The sequence below is a fragment of the Bos javanicus genome, chromosome 23, assembly GCF_032452875.1.
Source record: "Bos javanicus breed banteng chromosome 23, ARS-OSU_banteng_1.0, whole genome shotgun sequence".
Taxonomy (NCBI): domain Eukaryota; kingdom Metazoa; phylum Chordata; class Mammalia; order Artiodactyla; family Bovidae; genus Bos; species Bos javanicus.
The window spans coordinates 45,469,635-45,482,341 of NC_083890.1; the positions used below are offsets into that span (position 1 = coordinate 45,469,635).

The 12,707-nt window shown below is 46.7% G+C and overlaps 1 protein-coding gene across 8 annotated transcripts in view; it reads left to right on the forward strand.

Moving 5' to 3' along the window:
- Positions 1-12,707, forward strand: part of NEDD9 (neural precursor cell expressed, developmentally down-regulated 9) — a 190,168-nt gene that overhangs the window by 151,135 nt on the left and 26,326 nt on the right. For 4 of the 8 annotated variants that reach the window (XM_061398866.1, XM_061398870.1, XM_061398865.1 and 1 more), the window contains exons 2-3: positions 2,088-5,762; positions 5,935-6,381. In XM_061398866.1, the coding sequence (XP_061254850.1) occupies positions 5,742-5,762; positions 5,935-6,381 (468 nt within the window). In that variant the 5' untranslated portion in view covers positions 2,088-5,741. The remainder of the gene's footprint in view (positions 1-2,087; positions 5,763-5,934; positions 6,382-12,707) is intronic. The other 4 variants (XM_061398868.1, XM_061398867.1, XM_061398872.1 and 1 more) reach the window with 2 other exon arrangements.

Here is a 12,707-nt window from a genome sequence, read left to right on the forward strand (position 1 = left end):
TGTCGTCCCCTTCTCCTCCTGCCTTCAATCTTTCCCACCATCAGGGTCTTTTCCAATGACTTGGCTCTTTGAATCAGATGGCCAAAGTATTGGAGCTTCAGCTTTAGCACCAGTCCTTCCAGTAAGTATTCAGGGTTGGTTTCCTTTAGGATTGACTGGTTTGATCTCAAGAAATGCTATCACCAAGAACTAGAAAGGGAAACAACTTTGGGAAGAGAACTTTTCTGGTGATGTGGAAGATGAGTTTGGAGGTGGGAAGAAGTTGAATGCAGGAAAACCAGTTGGGAAGCAGTTGCCATACCTGCCCTCTCTTCCCTTCCCACCAAAAATAGGTCGCTGGTGGCCTGAGCGGGGAGCAGCAGTGAGGAGGACGAGCAGGTCCCAGCTGATTGGGGTTCGGGTTGTGGAGTGACTCAGCAAACCTCTGAGGCTCCAGTCTTGGGCAGCTATGTGCCTGCTGTTCACTGAGAGAGACCAGGAGAAGGGGGGTTTGGCACTTGGGTGTGAGGTGAAGATACTCACTAGACGATGGGAAGTACAGGACTGGAGAGCTGAGGGAATATCGAGCTGGATCTGAATATCTGGAGCTGTGGATCTGAGTGTCACCTGGGTGTTTAAATGCCATCGGCATGAATGAGATGTCCTGTAGAGAGAGAGCTCAGAAAGAAGAGAGATCCTTTTGGAACATGACCACTAAAATGATAGGCGGAAAAAAATAGGGGCTTGCCTGGCAGTTGAGGGGTAAGGCTCTGCACTTCCTCTGCACGGGGTACAGGTTCAACCCCTGGTCAGGGAACTAAGATCCTGCATGCCGCACTGCTAAATAAATTTATGTGGCTAAATAAATTAATAATAAACCTTAAAAAAAATTTTTTTAATGGCCTGTGAAAGAGAAGGAAAATGACTGGTTTTGAGCTCAAGGGAAGAAGGAGAACCAGGATGGGGAGCACAGAAGCCCAGGACAGTTTCAAGTAAGACCAGGGTGGGGTCAGCGCCACAGGCTGAGACGATTAGAGTCCTTCAAATAGGATTTATGACTCTAAATGCAGATTTCCCATCCTAATTAGAACCACAGCTTTTGTAGCACATGCCTCTGACTTTATTAAATACCATCCTAATTCTCGAGCTGGAGACAAGAGGCCCGAGTTCTTAGCTCAGCTCTCTGACCGTCTTGCCAGGTGACTTGGCAAATCATTAACTTCTGGGGCCTCGTTTTTCTCCTTTGTAAAGTGAACAAGTTGGACTGTAATTGTTTGATGTTCTTCTGGCTTTCGAGTTCTGTGCCCCGACTGTGTTGGTGCTTTGCCAAGCTCTAGCTGCGTTTCTAACTGCCAGCCTCTGGAGGCCAACCATCCAGCTGGATATAGAATTACATAGCTCTCTTATCTTTCCCTGATGTGTTTCTGTGTTGACCTTTCCTGCCCTGGAGATAAATATCCCAGGGAGAGTGGGCGAAGCAGTAGGTCTTGACCAGGCAAACTGTCTTGCCTGGGTTTTTGTGAGATATGCAGAGATACCTTCTGACTTTGTGGCCTTAAGGAACCACTGAGAGAAGGGGTCCCTCCAGCTTGTCCTCGCCAGGGAAATTAACTCTTTACCTGCCTGTCTGTGAGTTGCCTGTGCACTTTTGAATGAGATGGTTCCTATTCTGGTTGAAGTTAATTTTGCTATTATCTTCTTACTAAATTCTTGCCTCAACATATCAAGTGTTTTCAAAAGTCAAGCTCCTCTTTGCCCATGTTTTTCCACATTTTCTGATGGGTGGTACTCTTCTGGAACCTCATAAAATTTTTCCAGAAATACCATTGTTGTTTAGTCGCTAAGTCGTGTCTGACTCTTTGAGACCCCGTGGACTGTAACCCACGAGACTCTTCTGTCTGTGGGGTTTTCCAGGCAAGAATGCTGGAATGGAATACCATTTCCTTCTCCAGGGGATCTTCCTGACCCAGGGATTAAACCCATGTCTCCTGCATTGGCAGGCAGGTTCTTTACCACTGAGTCTCCTGGGAAACTTTTATTATTATTATTTTACTTTGTCTCAGGAAGTCTCTTGAATCAACCAATGATTTCACTTTTGTTGTTTGTAGGCAAATACTCAACAAGAGGTTGCAGTGACCAGAACTCATTCTTAATTCAGAGAAATACTGCTTCAACATACAATTCTCTTGAAGTGTAATTATGAGCAAGAGAAACATCAGATGTATAAAGAAGTATATATAATAGCATCATTAGACTGAGACCAACCCTTGATTGTGAACTGAGGAGGTAACCTACTAGGAGGCTCACCATCAAAGCACCATCATGCATTAAACAGTCATCATCGCTTCCCAAGGCTCCCACGATGTTCAAGTACTTGACTTGAATGAACTCATTTCATCCTCACTGCAAATCCATGACATAGGGATGTTATCCTCATTCTCATTTTACAGGTGCAGAGGCTGTGGGGAATAATCTGCCCAAGTCACACAGCCAAGACCCCCAAACCCCAAGAATTGACTTATTCCCTAGACATGACAAAAAGAACCGTCGTTTTCAGAGCTTTACTGTAAAATGGAGTGGAGCCCAGTTTGGAGGACAATATGAACTAGGCTAAGGTGGCCTGGGGTCCTGGAAGGAGAACTGGGCCAAGAGACCACAGTTCTGTTCCGATCTCTGACTCCACCGGTGTGGCCTCAGGCAGATGATAGACTGTCCCCTTCCCCGGATGCGTTTCCTCACCTGTGGGACAGGGAGGCCGGGTCCAGGTGTCCTCTGAAGGTCCTCTGAAGGAGCTGTAACCCCTCTGTGTGGGAGACTGCTGGCTCCCTGTAGCTCGTGCAGGTATTAAATTACTTATTCCCGTTGCGCTGAGGCTGAGAATAACTCTCAGTGTTGAGGCACCAGGCTGGCAGTGGGTGCCTCTCTAGCAGCCTCACTGGACTCCCTGAATCCCAGTCTCTGTGGGCACGAGGAGGAGCTAGTCCGAAGACACCCACGGTGCGTCCACAAGCGGCTCCCTGGGTTTTCCACGAGAAGCGGCTCTGGAGACCTGTCTGGAAACCTGAACATGCTGCTTAGCTGGTGGTGGTGGAGGGTCACGGGGGCAAGAGACAGAGAACATCAAGACTAGCTTTCGTGCAGGGATTGCTATCCGCCTCGAGCTGGTTGTGGTCCATGGCTCCGCTTCAGCGCCTCCCAGAGCTCCACAGCCGTGACCCAACTCCAGATGCCTGGAGCTCGTGTATGCTGATGAGGTTTGTGGTCTTTCACCCTTCTGGTATTCTCTGTTTTTGTTTTTAGTTTTTGGCCACGAGCAACATAGGGGACCTTAGTTGCCCAGTCAGAGATGGAAACCAGGCCGCCTGCATTGGAAGGTCGAGTCTTATCCACTGGACCACTGGGAAGTCCCTGTTCTGTTTCTTTTCTTTCCCTTCTTGATCACCAGTATCAAGCTCTGGACCCTCAACTCCCATAGATCTGGTCCCAGCCCCGTCACTCCTGATGTCAGGAGGCATTAGGGCCTCCTTGCCAGCCATTCCCAGTCCTTGAATGGGCCCTGGAGAAGGGGACAGAGTCCAGAGTGGTCAGCTGTCTCCCTGCTCTGTCACTTCAGGACAGTTTTGGTGGAGTCATGTATGGATGTGAGAGCTGGACTATAAAGAAAGCTGAGTGCTGAAGAATTGATGCTTTTGAACTGTGGTGTTGGAAAAGACTCTTCAGAGTCCCTTGGACAGCAAGGAGATCCATCCAGTCCATCCTAAAGGAAATCAGTCCTGAATGTTCATTGGAAGGACTGATGTTGAAGCTTTGGCCACCTGATGCGAAGAGTTGACTCATTCGAAAAGACCCTGATGCTGGAAAAGATTGAAGTTCAGAGGAGAAGGGGAAGACAGAGGATGAGATGGTTGAATGGCATCATCGACTCAATGGACATGAGTCTGAGTAAACTCTGGGAGTTGGTGATGGACAGGGAGGCCTGGCATGCTGTGGTCCATGGGGTCACAAAGAGTCGGACATGACTGAGACTGAACTGAACTGAACAGACTGAATTTCCTTCCCATCATTTAGGTACAGAGGAAGAGTCTTGTCTTCTTCAATTCAATGAGTTTTCTTTCAAGGACAGATCACCCACAAGATGGGAGAAGAGAAACGTAGAAATTTTAAGATTAGGACTCATCCTAAAATGGCTCCTCACGTCAGGTTACGGTGCTGTGTGTTTTATTTTTATGTGTGTGAACTTTTATTAGAAGGAACCCAAAGCTTCCTAGAATATAAATACCAAGTACAGCTTTCACCTGCACACAAACCCCTCAGTATCCTTTAACTTCCCTTTTCTGCCCACCTGTCTACATCATAGGCTTCCTGGATCAAAAAACTGTCAAGAACAAGGACTTCAGTCTTATTCTTAAAGAGCATTACCAGGCTTCCTGGGCACTGAGTTCCAGGGCTTCATCTCCTTCCCTCAGGTTAAGCCGTTGCACTGTACTCAGAGGAGCTTGGTTAACAGAATAAAAGTAGGAACCTCCCCAACCACTGAGCAGGGGACAGACCCCTCACGTAGCACAGCCCACGGCACAGGACCTGTGTTTATGGGGCCTAGTACAGGGGGAGATGGTGAGTGCATGTCAGTGATGAAGGGCTGAAAAGCAGGAGGCTGAAAGAGCAAATCCACATTTTTAGAGAAGAAAACACAGGGGCAGAAATCCAAGCAACAACAGCCCCAAATTCCACGGGTGTGTCATCAGAGCACACTCCATCCAATCGGCAGTCTTTTCTCCCACAGCCGATCGTCATTACCCCAACATCGAGGGCATCCCGACTGTCTAGTGAAGCACTGAAGAGACCGCTTTGAGTTTTCCGATGGCTGGAGATGAATTTGCAACGTTCCAGGGCTCTGTGTGTGCTGGGAAGGAGCCGGCATCTGGGTGGGGAAGGCTACCCTCATGCCCTGAGACGTGACTGATGCCAAGAAATGAAATCGCCGAGCCTTTGAAAGGCTTCCAAGAACGTCGGCATGTACTGCCTACCCGCTCCCCGCCGAATGCCTACTTTGGCTGTCTGCTCAGTACTGTGGCAGACGGGCCTTCACACAAAGAGAGAAAGTGTCTGGGGCCCATGAAAGGGGAGGGCAGAGCCTTTCCAATGTGAATGGTGAGATTCAAGGAGGAGCAAATAAAGTGGCGGGGTGAGGAGGGGCCCTCAGGAAAGGTGGGAATAAAGCACCGGAGAGAACGGGGCGGCCTCTACCTGCCCATGTGGGGCAGCCTCTTTGGAGCTCCACATGCTCGGGTCTGGAGGTGTGGGCCACCGTCACTGCACTCCGCACGGGATTATCGTGGAAACATCTCCCGCTTGTAGAGTCTCCCTGTATCCAAGGACCTCTTGATCAACTGAGAGTAAGAATTGTTAAGGCCTACCAAGGCAGAGATCAGCATACTTCTGTTTCCATTTTAACAGTGGATATAAACGCCATTTGTGCTGTTTGTCTGGGGTGGGGGGTGGGGGGAGGTGTTCTTTGACTCTCTTTACCTCCAATATACTTTAAAAAAAAAAAAAAATGAAATGTCTGTTGTAGTCCATTTGAATATCTTGGAATATATTTTTCTTCCTTCAGCTGGGTTGAAGCAAGGAAGAAAAATCCTTTGTAGAGTGAACTGCTCTCCAGCTCCTTCACCGAGCTCCTTATAATTCCCTTGGCACAGCCTCTGCTGCTGGAACACAGCACTCGGTGGTGTTCGGAGCTTTTCCGAGGAGGCGGTCTGATGTCATTGGTGGCAGACACAGTACGTATGGATCTGTCTTTTGTCTGCACCATCTGTTTTTCTCCTTACAGCTTATTGTTCAGATCCTCCTCTTTCCAGGAAGTGTGCCTCTCCATAAGAGCACGGGCTTAGGTGTTTCAGGGACTCAGTTCATCTGCTAACCTGCGTTCCCCCTCTTTTCTTTCCTACCTAGAATCTTATGGCCCGAGCCTTGTACGACAATGTCCCGGAGTGTGCCGAGGAGCTGGCTTTCCGCAAGGGAGACATCCTGACTGTCATCGAGCAGAACACAGGAGGACTGGAGGGATGGTGGCTCTGCTCCTTACATGGCCGGCAGGGCATTGTCCCCGGCAACCGGGTGAAGCTTCTGATTGGCCCGGTGCAGGAGACCTCCTCCAATCAGGACCTGCCCACTTCGGGACTGGGGCCGCCGCCGTTTGGCCAACAGAAGCTCTATCAAATACCAAACCCACAGGGCGCCCCTCGAGACACCATCTACCAAGTGCCTCCTTCCTACCAAAATCAGGGAATTTACCAAGTCCCCACCGGCCATGGGACCCAGGAACAAGATGTGTATCAAGTGCCACCCTCAGGGCAGAGAGGCGCTGGGGGCGCTAACGGTCCCCACCTAAGTAAAAAGGTGAGTGAACAACAGCTGGATTTCTGTTCTTAATTTTTTCCAATGCAATCAAAGTATGTGTGTGTGTGCTCCTAAAATAAGAACTTGGAGCTTCCAAGAAACCCGTCGAAGAAGTAAGTAAATCTTCCAAGAAGTAAGAACATGTGAATACTCTAGCTTGCACATTTTGGGGGGGGGGGGGGGCATCATTTTTCCATTCGTTGGTCAGTAAAACCTTCTTGAACACCCACCCCATGCCAAGTACTGTTGATCCATAGCCCTTACGAGTTCCCAAGTTGTGCCAGGTTATCCCGCATCGTCAAGTGTTTCCATCTTTCTGATAGACCTGCTTTTACACGTGGGCTCTGCACTCCACAGTTTCCAGTCTTTCTCTTTCTCCCTTGAGTAGTACAAGGCACCGTACTTTGCACAAGCACAGTGAGGCAGCAAGGACTTTCCTTTCACTAAAAGCTGAATCATGACCCCACCAGCCATGAGCCATGACGCCACACACCTGGCTGCACAAAGAACCCATGAGAAATAGAGGCTGCAAGGAAGGGGAAGTGGGTGATGCCAACCACTGTGTTCTGGAGAGCTATCAGCCTCAAGGTCGACTCACTTAACACATAGACTAGTGAATTCAGAGAAGAGCCAGCCTCCTGTCCTTCTAGTAGTTCCTATAGTAATGCCTGAAGTGGTGGGTGAAAATAGTGGAGCTAGGGTATTTAAGAAGGCATCATACTAAAAAAAAAAAAAAAGTTGAGGGGACTTCCCTGGTTGTCCAGTGGTTAAGGCTTCACCTTCCAATGCAAGCATTGCATGCAGGTTCTGTCCCTGGTCAGGGAACTAAGATTCCCACATGCCTCTCAGATAAGAAAAAAAAAAAAAGTGAAACAGAAGCAAGATTGTAGCAAATTCAATGAAGACTTTAAAAATGGTCCACATCAAAAAATCTTAAAAAAAAAAAAAAAAAAAGAAGGACCTCTTCAGCACTCTCTGTAATTCCAAATGCTGTAAGAATTTGAGATAAGTAGACCATTGAATGAATTTTAAGCATATTTTCGATGCTTGTGATACCGTGATGTAATACCAAGAGTGAATGTGGCCCCCACAATACTTAAACTGTAGGGAGAGACATCAGCCAACACCAAATGTCAGGTGGGAAAACGGCTGTGAAGAAAATAATGGCCGTGAACTTGTGTGTGTGTGTGTGTGTGTGGAGGTGGCTGGGGGTAGGAGCCAACTGGAAGATGAAACTTCTATGCACATTACAAGGGAGGGCGTTTCTGTTTGATTTACTGGCAAATTCCAAGGATCTGCAATGGGTCCTGTGAGGTCTGGTATTAAGAAGGGGCTCACTTAACAGAATGAGAAAAGATCACTGAGTCATGAATGAAAGGATGCAGCTAGACACCAGAAAGAGCTTGTTGATACGGAGGACGTGATGTGTACATTACATACGCCCTGCCTCGAAAAACCCAATGCAAGAGTCTGAGTTTATAATCCCAAGTAGATAATGGAATATCTATTTGCATGATAATGGAATCCTCTGTCGGGGAAAAAAAAAGTAGGGGGATTTACTGTTGGAATCTTTTAAATTACAAAGCCACGAATGTATTTTCAAGTCACCTTTCATAAGAAATGTGTGTTTTACAAAATGCTGCTCAAGAGCACAGGTGTTGCATAAGCCTGGTGTAGGATGAATTCCTCAAGGAGTGAACAGTTTTCCAACTTGTATATTGTCCAGGATGACGATCCCAGTCTAGAGGTCATGGATGACATCTGTGACCTTTCATAGTCCTTATCCCAGAGATTTTAGATTCAAAGGGAGAGTCAAGCAAGGCCTGTATCTCCTGGAGATAGGGGAGAGAAAGAATGCTCGAAAGGTGTAACTATAAATAAATAACTTCTCTCATTCTTGGTCCTGGCTGTGGCATCTTAAAAATAGCCCTCCCTCATCGGAGCTGGTGTGAGGCAGGTGGGGGTGGTGTGGCAGGACAGGAAACGCTTGGCCGAAAGGTGGTGGGGTCCGAGCATCCATCACAGTTTATTTTGGCAGGAAGGTGACGTGTTTTCATTTTCAGACTCAAACCTTTTTAGTCCCAAGCCTGAAAAGTCTGAAACTTGGGACTTCTTCCCGTTTTGTAACTGTTCCGCAGCTCGACTCCGGAACCCTCTGTCCACTTAAAGGGGAGAGACTTTGATGCACTTTCCCTTGGATGGAGGTCAGGGTGCTGAGGTTACCCTTGGGCACTTGTTTTTTTTTTAATTCTGAAATCAATGGTTAAGCAAGAGGCAGGTGATTCCGTAGGAGGATTCTGGAAGGGCACGTGCTCTGCCAGCCCTTCGTGGAGGATGCTGCAGACCTGGGGGAGGTTTACAGAGTGCAGGGGCAGGTGGACCCCCGAGGGTGGAGCTTCGAGCCATCCAGGTCTGAGGCTGTTCTCGTGGGGAGGCAGGAGGCATAGCCCGGGCTCGTCTCTGCCATACACCCGGTGAGACCCCTGGCCTCACCTCGAGTCGCCTTAGTGCCGCTGGCTCTGGGCTGCCACCTCCATGCTGCCCACCGGACCACTTGCTCGTACCCCACAGAAGTGGGCTTGTGCTCTTCTTGCCTTTCCTCTCCCTCCCTCCACGCCTCCTGCTCTTTCTCTCTCTCTTGCCCCTTTTTTCTTCCCTCCTTTCTTCCCTTCGTTGCAGTGGAGAGAGTGGACTGCTAACAGGTCATTTTAATCTTCTGAGTGCCAACAGCTGCTTTAAAAGCTCCCATCAGGACTTCCCTGACGGTCCAGTGGTGCTCCTTCCAGTGCAGGGGGCCGATCCCTGGTCAGGGAACTCAGACCCCATATGCTGTGTAGCACAGACAGAAAATAAAAATAAATAAGAATAATAAAGTAATTTTTTAAAAACTTCATCAGCATCTCCTTCAGTTACCGAATCCTTGTCTGTGATGGTCTGTTACTGTGTCGAGTTGAAAAGTAACTTTATGATTGATTATTTCAGAGGATGAAACATGAAATACAGTTTTGCTTACACTCAGCTTTCTCACGTTAAAGTGAGAAGATAATCTTTTGTGGAAAAATTTAAAAACATTGAATTAATTCCTGACACATGAGGTAAAGAGGTATAATTTTTTTTTTTTCCGTAGCACACACACATTAACTCTTTCTTTAACTTATTTTGTTAAAAACATATACGCCCATCTGGTCTGAGCTTTGGCCACAGATTTTTCTTCAATTTTTGAACCTAGTAGAAAAAACAAATGCTCATTCTTCCTTCAAATTTTCAGTGTGAGAAAAATACTGGGATACTTACATGCTACCCTGAAGCTAATTGATAGTATCTTTGTCACTTTGGGATTTAGAAGAATAAAGCAAAACGTTTTTTTGTGCTTGTTAAAAAAAAAAAATCTCCTCTGACTCAGGAGCTTCTCACTGGGTGAGAATCACACTGATGACGTCAGCCAAGGCCCCAAGAGTTTATCTGGGTACATGGAAGGATAAACCCCCTGCAGGGGTTTTGTTTGTTTGTTTTGAGTTCTCATTGGATAGTTCTCATTTCCTGACTTAACTAAATAGCCCCATATCCAGTTTTCTCTTTTAATTTCCTGGCTGCAAAATGGTGGTGAACCCAGAACTGGCCATTCCTGGTGAATTACGCTCTAGTCCTTGCAATCTCTTAAAGGAGAGAAAGAAGAGGCAGTGGAATCTGGCTCTGAACCACCTAAGTGTAGTTCTAAAATCTGAAACCACTGAAGTGTGGTTTAAAATTTACCTCTCAGCAAGGAAGAGAGGGAAGGTGCGTTGAAATGCAGGTTCCCAGGCCCCGGGGAAGCTGGGAATTTTAGGAAGCTGCTGTGATAGCAGAGGAAGGTGGTCCAGGACTGCACTTAGAGCTGTGACAGGGCCACGAAGGAGGCTGGATGTGTTCCAACCTGTGATTTGGGACTTTCCACAGTTAAAGATTCCCTTGACGCTGCTACAGCCTGTGGGCTTCAGAAGTTTTATCCACCACAGTTTTTTCTACTAATGAATCATTCAGGAAAAAAAAAAAAAAGGTGAATTCTGCCTTGTATCAATTCAGCCTTGCTCTCTGGGAAACTCCAGCCCCCACCCTGCTTCCTGCATCCCATCCACAGAAAATGACATTCGTCACTTATTAAATCAGTGGTTAGAGAAGGAAAGAAAATCATATCATCCCCACCCTTTCCTGAAAGAAAACAGCATGAGCGTTGTGAAAAGAGCCTGGGCTCTGGGGGAGGTCAACTCCTGGTTCTGTTTCTCCGTAGCTGTAAATCTCTTGACAAGTGACCGAACTTCTTTAGACTTTAGTTTCCTCATCTGTCAAATGGGAATAATCATAAGGCTCTGCTAGGGCTGCTGTGAGAACGAAATGACAGACAGCATGGAGAGGGCCAGGGCAAGGGATTTGCAGAGCAGGGCCTTAAAAAACCAGTGCCTGTCCCTGGCGTTTTTCTTTCCTTTCTCAGGGTTTCTTTTGAACTGATCATCTCTGTGTTTTATACTCTGCACTGAATATGCAAATGCTTTATTGCTAGTGTATATGCTGTTCCCATTGACTGTGTGGCTCTTTCTTTGGTTCTCCAGAAATTTTGCACAGAGTGGAAAGAACTCCCCAAATTATCTGGAAACCATATACATTGACACCTTGATTTAATTTCACTGGTCGCTTTCACTCTGGGTTTTGTGTGCAGGGCCGCTATATCCATTAGGCACTGTGGGCAGAATGCCCAGTGTCTACGGGAACCTTGGAGCACTGAATAAAAAAGTTTGGCTCCAAAATACGAAAACTGCAAAATCGAAATTAATAGAAATTAGTAAACATTTAGACAAATGTGCCAGAAACAACACAGTGTCAACTTCATTAATTGTTACATTTAGATGTCATAACCATTTCATTACATGTGAAAGCAATCTGTAGGTTAGATTCTTCTCACTTTGCAAAGACTTCTAAATATGCTCTGTGATTGCCAAGAACTCACAGGCATTTCTAAATTAAATGAGTTACTCATAGTCCAAGCTTTTGAAAAGCTGAATTATATTTTTTAAAAGTGTCCTCGATTTTTTCAAGGCAAAATTGTCCTTTTTGGGGCTCTGTGGTTTAGAGGGGATGGTTTAGACCCACACTTTAAAAGCACAAGGTCAACAAAGGTCTAAGAGGTAGATTTCTCTGCCTCAGAGCTCAAAACCTGCCACCTGAGTTCACCCATTTCGTGCCTGATCTTCACAGGGAATTGTGTGTGTTTCTCTGATCCTTTGAACATATGGCTTTTATTCTAACTGGTGGATTTAGATTTCCTATGCATCTTTCTCAAATCAGTTTTGGGCTAAATTATAAATTCCATTAAGGCAGGCAGAGGCCACGGCTGGCTCTCTTTTATTTTTTAAACTTTTTATTTTGTATGGGGGTGTAACTGATTAACAATGCTGTGATAGTCTCAGGTGAACGGTGATGGGACTCAGCCATACGTATGCACGTATCCATCCTCCCCCAGACTGCCCTCCCACCCAGGCTGGCGTGGTTGCCTCTGTACTGCGGTAGGCCAAGCTCCTAGCAAACCATCAGCACGTCAATAAAGCCAATGAGAGAATGCACAGGCAGAAGCAAGGAAGGAGGCATTTAATTCAAGTTGACCTTTAAATAAGCTGAAAAGTGGCTCTGATCTTATCACCCCTTCACCAGCACACACAAGTCAGATCCTGCGTCCAGCGCGTTAGTCTGTTACAACACATGTCAGATAATACACGGTCCTTTTCCCCCAGGAGGGTCTTGGAGAATGTCACCATCTGTCTTCTGTAATCATAACTATCTGTTCACAACCAGTGAGCATCCGAAGCATGACTGAGGTCACATTCAGCTTTTCTGAAGGCATAACTTGTATGCATTTTGGAGAATTTAGACAACAGGATAAGTTAACACTCGTATAGTCTCGAAAGAGGAGAATCAAACTGTTCCTACTGAGGAACAGAGCCTCCTTTGCATATGCTACTGTTTACCGCCTTCCCTTCTCTGTGCTACCCGTGAACTTCTGTTCATACTCTAAAACCTATTTCAATGTTCATCTCCTCTGGGAAGCTTTCTCTGCACCCCAGCAATTTCTCCCTTCTCAAGGTTCCCAAAATATGTTGTAAATTTCACCTAATCTTAAGGGAGCTCATGCCTCTGTGCTAAGTCGCTTCAGTCATGTCCGACTCTTTGAGACCAACCCCATGGACTGTAGCCCAGCCAGGATCCTCTGTCCATGGGATTCTCCAGGCAAGAATACTGGAGTGGGTTGCCATGCCCTCCTCCAGGGGATCTTCCTGACCCAGGGATCAAACCCAAGT